The sequence below is a fragment of the Pelobates fuscus genome, chromosome 1 (assembly GCF_036172605.1).
Source record: "Pelobates fuscus isolate aPelFus1 chromosome 1, aPelFus1.pri, whole genome shotgun sequence".
NCBI classification, from domain to species: domain Eukaryota; kingdom Metazoa; phylum Chordata; class Amphibia; order Anura; family Pelobatidae; genus Pelobates; species Pelobates fuscus.
In genome coordinates this window covers 422,354,897-422,367,115 of record NC_086317.1, presented here as the reverse complement: position 1 = coordinate 422,367,115, position 12,219 = coordinate 422,354,897, and the positions used below count along the sequence as shown (strand labels likewise).

Genomic DNA, 12,219 nt, shown 5'->3' with positions numbered 1-12,219 from the left:
GACTGTTACCTGTCAACCACAGCAAAATCTTACATAGTTCATTTAATATGTTCTTATTGTTTTTATTGCAGACCACCTCACACTCACCCAGCTCTAGAAAGCAAACACACACCCAGACGGATAGGCTAAAGGGCCATTACTAACCCCCCCCCCCGCCTCTAACCACAACATACAGCCACACATTGTAGGCTCAGCAACACCTGAAATCATAGAGGCGTAACAATTTTTAGATAGCAGTCCCATACACCTAAGACTAGTCGGCGGACACACCAGTGCCTTAGGGGACATCCCAGACCAAGCATATACCCACAAGTCCATGACTACCCTCCTACGAATGGAAGAGTATTGCCCCAGCTAGCAAACCACACAATGAGTAAACTACCTAGTTGTCACACAGCAAAGCTAATGTATCGATTGTGTATACTATGTCTACCTAGCGAAACTTAAATAACAAAAATTGTGCCGATATTATATGCCACAAGTGTTTAAACTGTGTACCTCTCTCTGCTTGCATCTGTCGTTGTGGCAGCACAAGCGGTTTTGTTTGCTTATGCACTGCAAAAATATTAAATAAAAAAAAAATGAAAGAAAATACTGAAGTCCTAATTACTCACTTAGGTTTTCAAAGTACAACTTCTGTCCAGGGGGTCTCTGGCAAGGAAAGATGGTCACTCACTTAGAATTAGATTGTGATCCCCAAGCAAGTACACTAAAAGCCCTCCAAATAATTGGATATATACCCTGTGGATTATCAAGTCTTGCCCAGGGGTGGAGTTAAGGCGTACCTAAGAAATAATAACTGACCACCTCCTTTGTTCCAGACCACTGTCAATCCAAATGGAAATATTTGGCTCTATCTTCCTTTATGTACCTGCCACAGAAATAATAATTACATCTACAAATTTGTTATTATTTTCCCATTCCATAGACATGTCGCACGCCCCACCCACGATCCAATAGGACGGACATCACAATTCCTGCCACACGGTTTAAGTTGTGCAACTTATGTTTAGGCTTAATTAAGAGATTGGGCTTGTCCCATCCCAAATACAATAAAATTGAGGCTTAATTATTAAGCTGTGGGTAAGCACAGTATTAATGGTTTTTCTTGGATATGATACTGGAACCTACTGGTCTTCATGAAACTAATACCATTAACATATCAAAGGCTTGAACTATCCATTGATAGTTTCAAGCTATATGGTCAAAGTCCGTTAGTTTACATTGAAACTAGACGTACCGGCGGCTTAAGTGTAAAATGTCTCACCTTGCTTTGATAGCTCAAAAAGGGCAATACGTTTCACACCTTGCAGAAGCCCCTTTTGATCAAAAGAGCAATTTCTCTCTGCCATTTGTCCTCTAGCCAGGGGTCCAATTATTGATGCACTGCACAAGTTATATTAAATAGCCATATTCCATAGTGCAATAATAAATTATGTACCCTTGCCGTGACATTCATCTTCCTGTTGAATGCAGAAAAATTAGTGCTTTGACCAACAGAACAGTTTTCAGTTTATAAAAAAAATGGATAGTAACCATAAAACATCCTTTAAATACTCCTACATTATTTATGTAAAGAAATGATTTGATCTGACATTTTTAAAATAGTAGCAGAGTGATCATCATTAATGAAATAAATCACTTTTCATGTGTTTAATGTCAGCATACAGATTATGTAACCCCAGATGTAAAGGCTGTCCATGACGAATTGTATGACGATTTGGGAGGTAAGTCTACAAATTCAATTCTACTGTGTTTTATATCCCAGACCGAGTAAAAAATCAATACAATGAAAAAGAAAACTAGCATTCTAGAATTGTACCTTTCAGGCATGTCATGAGGTCATCTAGTAAAGGAAGACATTTAATGTGTGTCAGTCTTACAATGAAGCTTTTTATACAAGCAATAACATCAAGTTAACCCCCACCCCTCCTACCGATTGTAAGTAGTGACTTCTCAAATGCAGTCCGCCTTCACACTTTAGTGGTTATTATGCTTGGAGCATTCCTTTAAAAACAAAAAACTGTTTGTGACAAAGAATATATTCCTGCCAACAAATATATGTTTAGTGTAATAGGTTTCTCTGTCAGCTGAAATGGAACTATCATTTCCCATAATTTTTTAGATTATGTTTACTTGTCTCCTATACAAGTGATACTCCAAAAATTTGAATATCGTGCAAAAGTTCATTTCCGTAATGCAATGTAAAAGGGGAAACCAATATATGAGATAGATGCATTACATGCAAAGCAAGATAGTTCAAGCCGTGATTTGTCATAAGTGCGATGATTATAGCTTACAGCTCATGAAAACCCCAAATACACAATCTCAGTAAATTAGAATATTACATGCAATCAATAAAACAAGGTGTGTACATAGAATAATATCGGACCTCTGAAAAGTATAAGCATGCATATGGACTCAGTACTTAGCTTGGGCCCCTTTTGCAGAAATTACTGCCTCAATGCGGCGTGGCATGGAAGCTATCAGCCTGTGGCACTGCTGAGGTGTTATGGAAGACCAGGATGCTTCAATAGCAGCCTTCAGCATTGTTCGGTCTCATGTCTCTCATCTTTCTCTTGGCAATGTCCCATAGATTCTCTATGGGGTTCAGGTCAGGCGAGTTTGCTTGCCAATCAAGCACAGTAATCCCACGGTCATTGAACCAGGCTTTGGTGCTTTTGGCAGTGTGGGCAGGTGCCAAGTCCTGCTGGAAAATGAAGCATCCCCATAAAGCTCGTCTGCAGAAGGAAGCATAAAGTGCTCCAAAATCTCCTGGTAAATGGATGCGTTGACCCTGGACTTAATGAAGCACAGTGGACCAACACCAGCAGATAACATGGCTCCCCAAATCAATTCAGACTGTGGAAACTTCACACTGGACTTCAAGCATCTTGCAGTGTGTGCCTCTCCATTCTTCCTCCAGACTCTGCGTCCTTTGTTTCCAAATGAGATGCAAAAGTTGCTCTCATCAGAAAAGAGGACTTTGGAACACTGAGCAACAAACGAAGTCTGTTTTTCTTTAGCCCAGGTAAGACGCTTCTGACGTTATTTGTTGTTCAGGAGCAGCTTGACAAGAGGAATACGACATCTGAAGCCAATGTCCAGGATCAGTCTGTGTGTGGTGGCTCTTGATGCACTGACTCCAGCCTCAGTCCACTCCTTGTGAAAGTCCCCAACACATTTTAATGGCCCTTTCCTGACAATCTTCTCCAGGCTGTCGTCATCCCTGCTGCTTTTGCACCTTTTTCTTCCACACTTTTCCCTACCACATAACTTTCTGTTAATGTGCTTTGATACAGCACTTTGGGAACATCCAACTTACTTCGCAATTACCTTTTGAGGCTTTCCCTCCTTATGGAGGGTGTCAATTATGGTTTTCTGAACAACTGTCAGGTCAGCAGTTTTCCCCATGATTGTGATTCCTACTGAACCAGACTGAGAGACCATTTGGCTCAGAAACCCTTTGCAGGTGTTATGGCTTACTTAGCTGATTAGAGTGGGACACTGTGAGCCTAGAATATTGCACCTTTTCACAATATTCTAATTTACTGAGATTGTGGATTTGGGGTTTTCATGAGCTGTAAGCCATAATCATCGCACTTATGACAAATCACAGCTTGAACTATCTTGCGTTGCATGTAATGTAATCTCATATATTAGTTTCCTCTTTTATGTTGCATTACTGAAATAAATGAACTTTTGCACGATATTCTAATTTTTTGAGTATTACTTGCATATAACATATATGTATTTGTGAGCTGTAAAAATAAAATTAACGTAGTAATTCAAACCTCATTATTCTGACATAGGACATCTTCATTTTAGCTCTGTCAAATATTTTTATGAACTTGGTCATTTGCCCTGGCAGTCATCAGACAAGGAGTGAAATAAAACAATGTTTTTAGTTTATCTCCCTATTTTTGCTCTGTTTGGCTTGTGTAAAATGGATTTTGATATTTTCTAGATTTTGCATATAAATTTAAAGTAAAACAGAGCATCTCAAGAAAAAAGGTTAACACTAGTTATGAGTAATTTATTTATATTTTTGACAATCTTTATTTGTAATTACATTTTTCATTTAGGAAGTGGTACAGAAAAGAAAATAAACAATTTAGTAGATACAATTGCACAGTATACCAGACAGTTGTATGTCAGAAACGTTAAACAGTATTAAAAGCTTCCGTTCATCAAACTTTATCAATAGGAACCTCAGTTGAAACCTTAACGTAGGGCTCTTCGATTAGGACGAGTTAAGGTTGTACTGCTGGTGATAGGTTCAACTTAGAGTGGTTTGGGGTTGTTTACACGCTGTGACAAACACTCCTCATGGTTTAGTGGGGAGATAGTCTAGCGGGTAGTCAACATATTGATATAGCTTGTCTATGGGGGTTTCTGTGTCAATGTGAGGATGCTGTATCCTTGCGGACTATGTGGCTGCCAGTGATAAGGAAGAAGATACTACATGGATGTGGTCAGATCCCTCAAGTATTATTAGTAGAGCCTACAAAGTCTTTTCATAAGTGCAATTTCCTTTTTGTTCACTTTTCAGGAAATCGCAAAGATCTCCAAGCTTTGGCTCATACTGCGTTTTTTGACTCAAGTGTTTAATTTGTCAAGCGTGTTCCTTGGCAAATAGGCCAGTGCCTGTCATGATCATTATTCTACCATAACTGTAGCTGCCTCCTGGGCCTTCAAGCACGTGGCTTCCGTGGAGCAGATTTGCAAGGCAGCCACTTGGTTCTCTCTACGCACTTTTGCCAAGTTTTAATATTCTGATGTTTTTCCATCCATTAATACTGTGTTTACCTGGAAAGATTTACAGTCAGTTCTTCCCGTTTACTCTTCTGCATCCTTGTTTTCCGTGCCCGCTCTATTTTTCATATTGTCCGTGCGGCTTGGATATACCTTTCCACATGTTATTGCTCTGGACTGTGACTGCAAGAATACGAAAAACAAAATTATGCTTATCGATAATATTGATTTTTATCTGTGTGTTCACTGTTCAGAAGGCTCATCCTTCCCTCTGTGTTTTTTCTTTAGATTGCTGGTTTAAAGTACCGTAGTTTTTTTCTCCTTGCCCGGTTTCTCTCTTTCCTGCTAGTTTCTTGCTGGGATTCCTTCTCCTCCATTTGTAACACAGCTGACTGTGGATCTCCAGTGTCAGGAGCTGGTAGTAAGGAGTGGTTGCAAGGAATTTTAGGATTGTTCAACATCCCTAGTTGGAGGATCCAATAACCCACAAGTTATGGATTTTTTGAATCATGACCACATGAACAAAAATTAAATTATCAGTTTGCATAATGTTAGTTTTTTTTGATAACTCTGTATTTGTGTTATTTAGAATATGTATTTAAATAAGCTGTGCTTAAATTGTGTGTATTTATTTATTTTTATTATAGTGGTCTAATTAATTATTTTAATTTATTTCAGGATCATTTCCAAGTGATATTACTGCTGCCGATGAAATTGGAAATGTATGCATAAAGCTTTTGAATTTAACCCTTTCTCTAATTTTCAAATTCCTCTGATTAATATACGAAATATTAGCACATTTGAATCCATCATATTTTATATTGAGCAACTAAGACCCCTAATGCTTATAAAATACTAATTAAGTATGGATAAAATGTTTTAGAATAAATACAAGGGGGGAAAAAAATCACTTTTGTTTAAAGGAGCACTATAGGGTCAGGAACACAAACATGTATCCCCCCTGGCCCCCTCTTGCCTCCCTAAATATAGTAAAATATTAATTGTATTCAAGTCAGTAGCTGCTGGCTCTGCCCCTGTCTGCTGACATCAGCAGAAGTGGTGGTCTGAGCCAATCACAATACTTCCTCATAGTATTGGCTGAGCAGATGTCAGGGAGGCAGATCAGGGGCAGAACTAGCACAAGTCAAACACAGCCCTGGCCAATCAGAAATGCATCTCTATGAGGAAAGTTCAGTGTTTGCATGCAGAGGGTGGAACCACTGAATGGCCGTGCTGCTTACTCTACAGCACTGCCCAAGGAAGGACCTCAAGTAACCATCTAGTGGCCAGTGGAGTTATCACTAGGCTGTAATGTAAACACTGCATTTTCTCTGAAAAGACAGTGTTTACAGCAAAAAGCCTGAAGGTAATGATTCTACTCACCAGAACAAATTCAATAAGCTGTAGTTGTTCTGGTGATTATAGTGTCCCTTTAAATTCATTTCTACACAACTACTGCAGCAAACAAAAGATTCCTCAAGATTAAATTATTTTTTTGTCTTGCTTGTTGGATCACAGTCAATTTCTGTCAGTTAAAGATCAAACAATACAATGTATTACCATTTTAAAACCAAAATGATCTGCTGTGCACTAACTCCTGCGTATATCTGTTTTATAGGAAGTTGTATGTTCCAATAACAAACATGCCCTCAAGTTTGATTGGTTGATTTTTATGCAGTTTACCCATACACATTGAAAATTGAATTAAAATCAACATATCAAGCTACCATAAACACCCTCACCCATTTTGTATACGTCAACATCCCACACCAATACCCATGTATACCTTAGCCACGCTTTTTGCAGAGTTATAAGGTCAAATTAGAGACATGCTTTAATTTTGATATGCCATTTAGCTTGTAACCTAGTTACACTGATCTGGTTAATTGACACGATACTGACCGTCTTCAAAGTTTTATGCAGTTTGCACAGTCTAACACTTAACCCCCTTAGTGACCATGGATGTATCGGGTACGTCTGGCAAAAATGGTCGTTACCGACCTCGGATGTACCTGATACACGTCCACAGCAAATTTGAGCGATGCCTTGATGTCGAGCCATATTGCAATACCTTCCCTGACTGCCGGGCTTGGCGCCCGGCAGTGTAGCAGAGCATCGGAAGCCATCAGGCAGGCTTCTGATACTCTGCTTGTGTGCTGAGTGCCTCGAGAGGTCAAGGCACTCGGTGAAGAATAAATTAATTTTAAAAAAAAAGTTAAAAAAAATACATAACCCCCAGGATGTACTAGGTATGTCCGCGGCAATTCCTATGCACTTACCTGATTTCCGCCGTTCCCCCGCCGGCGATCTGTCTTCCTCTCCGTCTGGGGGGACTGTCTGACAGCTCAGACAGTCCCCCCTCAGCAAATTAGGATCCCACGTACCATGTGATCGTTCTGAAAATAGGCGTCCATAGTGCTCCCTGCATGGGGACTGCCTGAACTGACAGGCAGTCCCTCTGCTGGTGAAAAAAGTTTTTAAAAAAGTTTTTAAAGAAAATTAATAAATATATGTAATGTAATATAAATATATATATATATATATGATATATATATATATATATATATATATGATATATATGATATATTTACATATATTATATCTAAATATAATGTGTATATATCTTATATATAATGTCATACTAAGTGTATTTTTTATTAATATATACATATATTAATATAACAATACACTTAGAGTAAAAATACACACGTGTATATATATATATAATAACTATATAGAGAAAAAACGGGTCGCAAGAGTATTCTGAGAACGGACAGCAGCTGAAATAGCCTGCCCTTCGGTGGGTCCCCGCTCAGAACTCAAGCTGGTTTTAGCTTATCTTGTGCCATTACAGAGAGAACATATCTGAAGCATATCAGACTGGTCCCACCCATACGGTCAGTCCAGATCCGAAATGCCAGCAAGTTCTCTCTGCACGAGAGATACAGCAACCCCAGACGATCGTTTCAACCTTGTTAGGCATCATCAGTGAGGCATAGCTGATATCTCTCTAGGCACCGTGAGCAAGGGGTCCACGTCTGGATTACCCTTTAAACTTATGGAGAGAAAAAACGGGTCGCAAGAGTATTCTGAGAACGGACAGCAGCTGAAATAGCCTGCCCTTCGGTGGGTCCCCGCTCAGAACTCAAGCTGGTTTTAGCTCATCTTGTGCCATTACAGAGAGAACATATCTGAAGCATATCAGACTGGTCCCACCCATACGGGCAGTCCAGATCCGAAATGCCAGCAAGTTCTCTCTGCACGAGAGATACAGCAACCCCAGACGATCGTTTCAACCTTGTTAGGCATCATCAGTGAGGCATAGCTGATATCTCTCTAGGCACCGTGAGCAAGGGGTCCACGTCTGGATTACCCTTTAAACTTATGGAGAGAAAAAACGGGTCTGATATGTTTCAGAGAAGTTCTCTCTGTAATGGCACAAGATGAGCAAAAAACAGCTTGAGAACTGAGCGGTGACCGACCGAAGGGCAGGCTATTTCAGTTGCTGCCCGTTCTCAGTATCCTCTTACGACCCATTTTTTACTCTCCACAAGTTTAAGGGATAATCCAGACGTGGACCCCTTGCTCACGGTGCCTAGGGAGATATCAGCTATGCCTCACTGATAATGCCTAACAAGGCTGAAACGATCGTCTGGGGTTGCTGTGTCTCTCGTGCAGAGGGAACTTGCTGGCATTTCGGATCTGGACTGCCTGTATGGGTGGGACCAGTCTGATATGTTTCAGAGAAGTTCTCTCTGTAATGGCACAAGATGAGCAAAAAACAGCTTGAGAACTGAGCGGTGACCGACCGAAGGGCAGGCTATTTCAGTTGCTGCCCGTTCTCAGTATTCTCTTGCGACCCATTTTTTACTCTCCACAAGTTTAAGGGATAATCCAGACGTGGACCCCTTGCTCACGGTGCCTAGGGAGATATCAGCTATGCCTCACTGATAATGCCTAACAAGGCTGAAACGATCGTCTGGGGTTGCTGTGTCTCTCGTGCAGAGGGAACTTGCTGGCATTTCGGATCTGGACTGCCTGTATGGGTGGGACCAGTCTGATATGTTTCAGAGAAGTTCTCTCTGTAATGGCACAAGATGAGCAAAAAACAGCTTGAGAACTGAGCGGTGACCGACCGAAGGGCAGGCTATTTCAGTTGCTGCCCGTTCTCAGTATTCTCTTGCGACCCATTTTTTACTCTCCACATATATAATAACTATATATATATATATGTGTGTGTGTAATTGTATTCTAATTGTATTTTGATATTAATATACATATAAAATGATAAAATATACATATGTCCATATAAAAAATTAAAATACAAAATATACATATGTCCATATACATAATTACAAAAATAATTTCATAAATATACATGTAGACGTCAAATAAATATGTATATATATTTAAATTCTACGTGCATATTTATGTAATATTTTTACATAATTAAGTAATTTTATTGATTGCAATTTGGGGTACCTGCTTGACAACCCAGGCCAAAAGTCCAGAGAATTTAATTTGCTAGTACTATATTTAACCATGTAACTTTCCAAGACACCCTGAATCCTGTACATGGGGGGTACAGTTTTACTCGGTAGGCTTTGCTGAACACAAATATTAGTGTTTCAAAACAGTAAAACATATCACAACGATGATATTGTCAGTGAAAGTGAAGTTTTTTGACATTTTCACACACAAACGGCACTTTCACTGATGATATCATTGTTGTGATATGTTTTACTGTTTTGAAACACTAATATGTGTGTTCGGCAAAGTCTCCCAAGTATAACAGTACCTCTCATGTATAGGTTTTATAGTGTTTTGAAAGTTACAGGGTCAAATATAATGCTTGATTTTCCATTTTTTTACATTGAAATTTGCCAGATTGTTTATGTTGCTTTTGAAAGCGTATGGTTGCCCAGGAATGAGAATTACCCCCATGATTTCATACCATTTGCAAAAGAAGACAACCCAAGGTATTGCAAATGGGGTATGTTCAGTCTTTTTTAGTAGCCACTTAGTCACAAACACTGGCCAAAGTTAGCGTTCATAATAGTTTTTTGCATTTTTAGCACACAAACAAATATAAATGCTAACTTTGGCCTGTGTTTGTGGCTAAGTGGCTACTAAAAAAGACTGGACATACCCCATATTGAATACCCTGGGTTGCCTACTTAAACAAAAATATGTACATGTGAGCTGTGATTAATAGATTTATGACAGATAACAGTGTTACAATGTCACTAATGATAAATTTAAAAAATATATATTTTGAAACAGCAATGTCCTACTTGTACTTATAGTCCTATAACTTGCAAAAAACAGCTAAGAACATGTTAACATTGGGTATTTATACACTGAGGGCAAAATTTAGAAACTATTTAGCATCAGTGTTTTTTGGCAGTTGTAGATGTGTAAGAGATTTTGGGGGTAAAATTTAGAAAAAAGTGTGTTTTTACACATTTTTTCATCCTATTTTATAATTTTTTTGTAGTAAATTATATAATATGAAAATAATGTTATCGTTAGAAAGACCATGTAATGGTGAGAAAAACGGTAAATAACATGTGTGGGTACAGTAAATGAGTAAGAGGAAAATTACAGCTACAAACAAACACTGCAGAAATGTAAAAACAGCCCTGGCTGACCTGCGAGCCGTGCGGACGCATCTGCCACGAGCTCCCGCCGAGAGGGCACAAACCGGGGCAAAATCAGTGGCTGCCCAGCACACAGTTACCTAAGGGTACATCACCCACGTTGGGGATATCCTCCGGAACCCAACGGTGCCACCCCGGAGCCCATCGAAGCTCGGAACGCAGAGATGCAGATGCGGCCTACTGGGGCTGAAGCCGGGGAGAGGCGGCCGCTCTCCTCGGCACGAAAACCCTTAAGCGACCACCCTCCTAGCTACCCCCCCCCCCCCCCCCTCTGGACCGGCGGGGGATATCCCGGTCCTCAATAGTCACAACGGCCAGGTAGCAGACCTAGCCACAAGCCAGATTGGGTTTTCTGACCAAGCCAAGATGGCCGCCCAGCACTCACACAAAGCGCAGACCATCCAGCCACCCAGGTCTGCAATGGAGAAATTCGATAGCCTATGCACAAGCTTCAGAGACACCCTGGTGAGCAGAGGAGCGACCCAGCGCCAAGCAGAGGCACTGGTAACCAAGTGGATACGGCCTGCAGCACGCCGCAGCTATTATCAGCAGACACCAAGCGCATCCAAAATGGCTGTCCGACAATACAGGCTCCAGCGGGCCCAGAGATGGAAAATGGCGGCAGGCGGGATGGGCGCACGCTTACACCTGCAAACCAAAACGCCCGGGATTACACAGCAAACGCAATCTGATACCTCACCTGCTCAACATCGCAGCCTCCAGCGCAGCAAGAATCGGTTATACACAACAAACGAGGCAACACCACAGACCGCGGGGCACCATACCCCAAAAGATAACGCTGGACCCGACCCCAGAAGCGGCACCGGCACGCCAAGGGACGACAATGGTGAGAAAGAGTGGGACAATATCCAGGATTTACCAGTACTAGGTATAGGCTGAGACACCCATTATGCCGCCCCACGCAGGCATCCCTAACCTGGACTTAAATACCGAAGCACCTGGACTTGGATGCCTCATGCATGCCCCACACGGACTATAAGCCCTTACCATTTATCTGCGACCAACATGACTACCCATGTTCCTAGCCATTCGGCACTTAGGAATGCTCAGTAGTGCCACAGGGCAATCTTGCTATAAGCATGTATAACCATTTCGGCATTATTGTTTAAACTGTTAAACTGCTATGAGACACATTCTCTACGCCTGCTCTTTGAGACGGCTTTATAAGCGTGATCTTTAAACCTGTCTTATACGCCTGATTTCCAATCTCGATTTGTAAATCTGATCTCTAAACCTGATCTCTAAACCTTACTCATATACCTGAGCCATAAGCCTGTTTTCCAAGCCTGATCAATAAGCCTCTTTTCAAAGCTTGTTTTTATACGCCTGTCTATACGCCTGTTCTTCAAGCCTGTTTCCTCTTAAGTATAACTTACTTCAACTAAACGTGAACATACACTGTTAACATCTAGATTTCTTTAACTTTAAAAAAATTGTGCTGTTTTTACGTATGCCATGATGATGTATTTCCTTAATGTCATTATTGTACTTGCCCATGCTGTCGTGGCTGTGCAAGCTCTCTTGTCATAATATGCACAACAAAAATAAAGAATTATAAAAACAGCCCTGGTCCTTAACGGTAAGAAAATTGAAAAACGGTCAGGTCACTAAGGGGTTAAAGGGACATCATAGTCACCAAAACAACTTTAGCTTGATGAAGGAGTTTTGGTGTATAGTTAGGTTGTAGTCTCAGCACCTCAATACACTTACATTTAGGAGTTCAATCACTTTGTTTATACAGCTGTAGGCACACCTCCCTTCATGTGACTTGCACAGACTTCCT

At 40.6% G+C, this 12,219-nt stretch overlaps 1 protein-coding gene across 4 annotated transcripts in view; it reads left to right on the top strand.

Annotated features, from left to right (window-relative positions):
* LOC134570713 (uncharacterized) overlaps positions 1-12,219 on the top strand; it is a 124,567-nt gene that overhangs the window by 99,268 nt on the left and 13,080 nt on the right. For all 4 annotated transcript variants that reach the window (XM_063428669.1, XM_063428678.1, XM_063428660.1 and 1 more), the window contains 2 exons: positions 1,664-1,727; positions 5,434-5,477. In XM_063428669.1, coding sequence (XP_063284739.1) covers positions 1,664-1,727; positions 5,434-5,477 — 108 coding nt within the window. The remainder of the gene's footprint in view (positions 1-1,663; positions 1,728-5,433; positions 5,478-12,219) is intronic.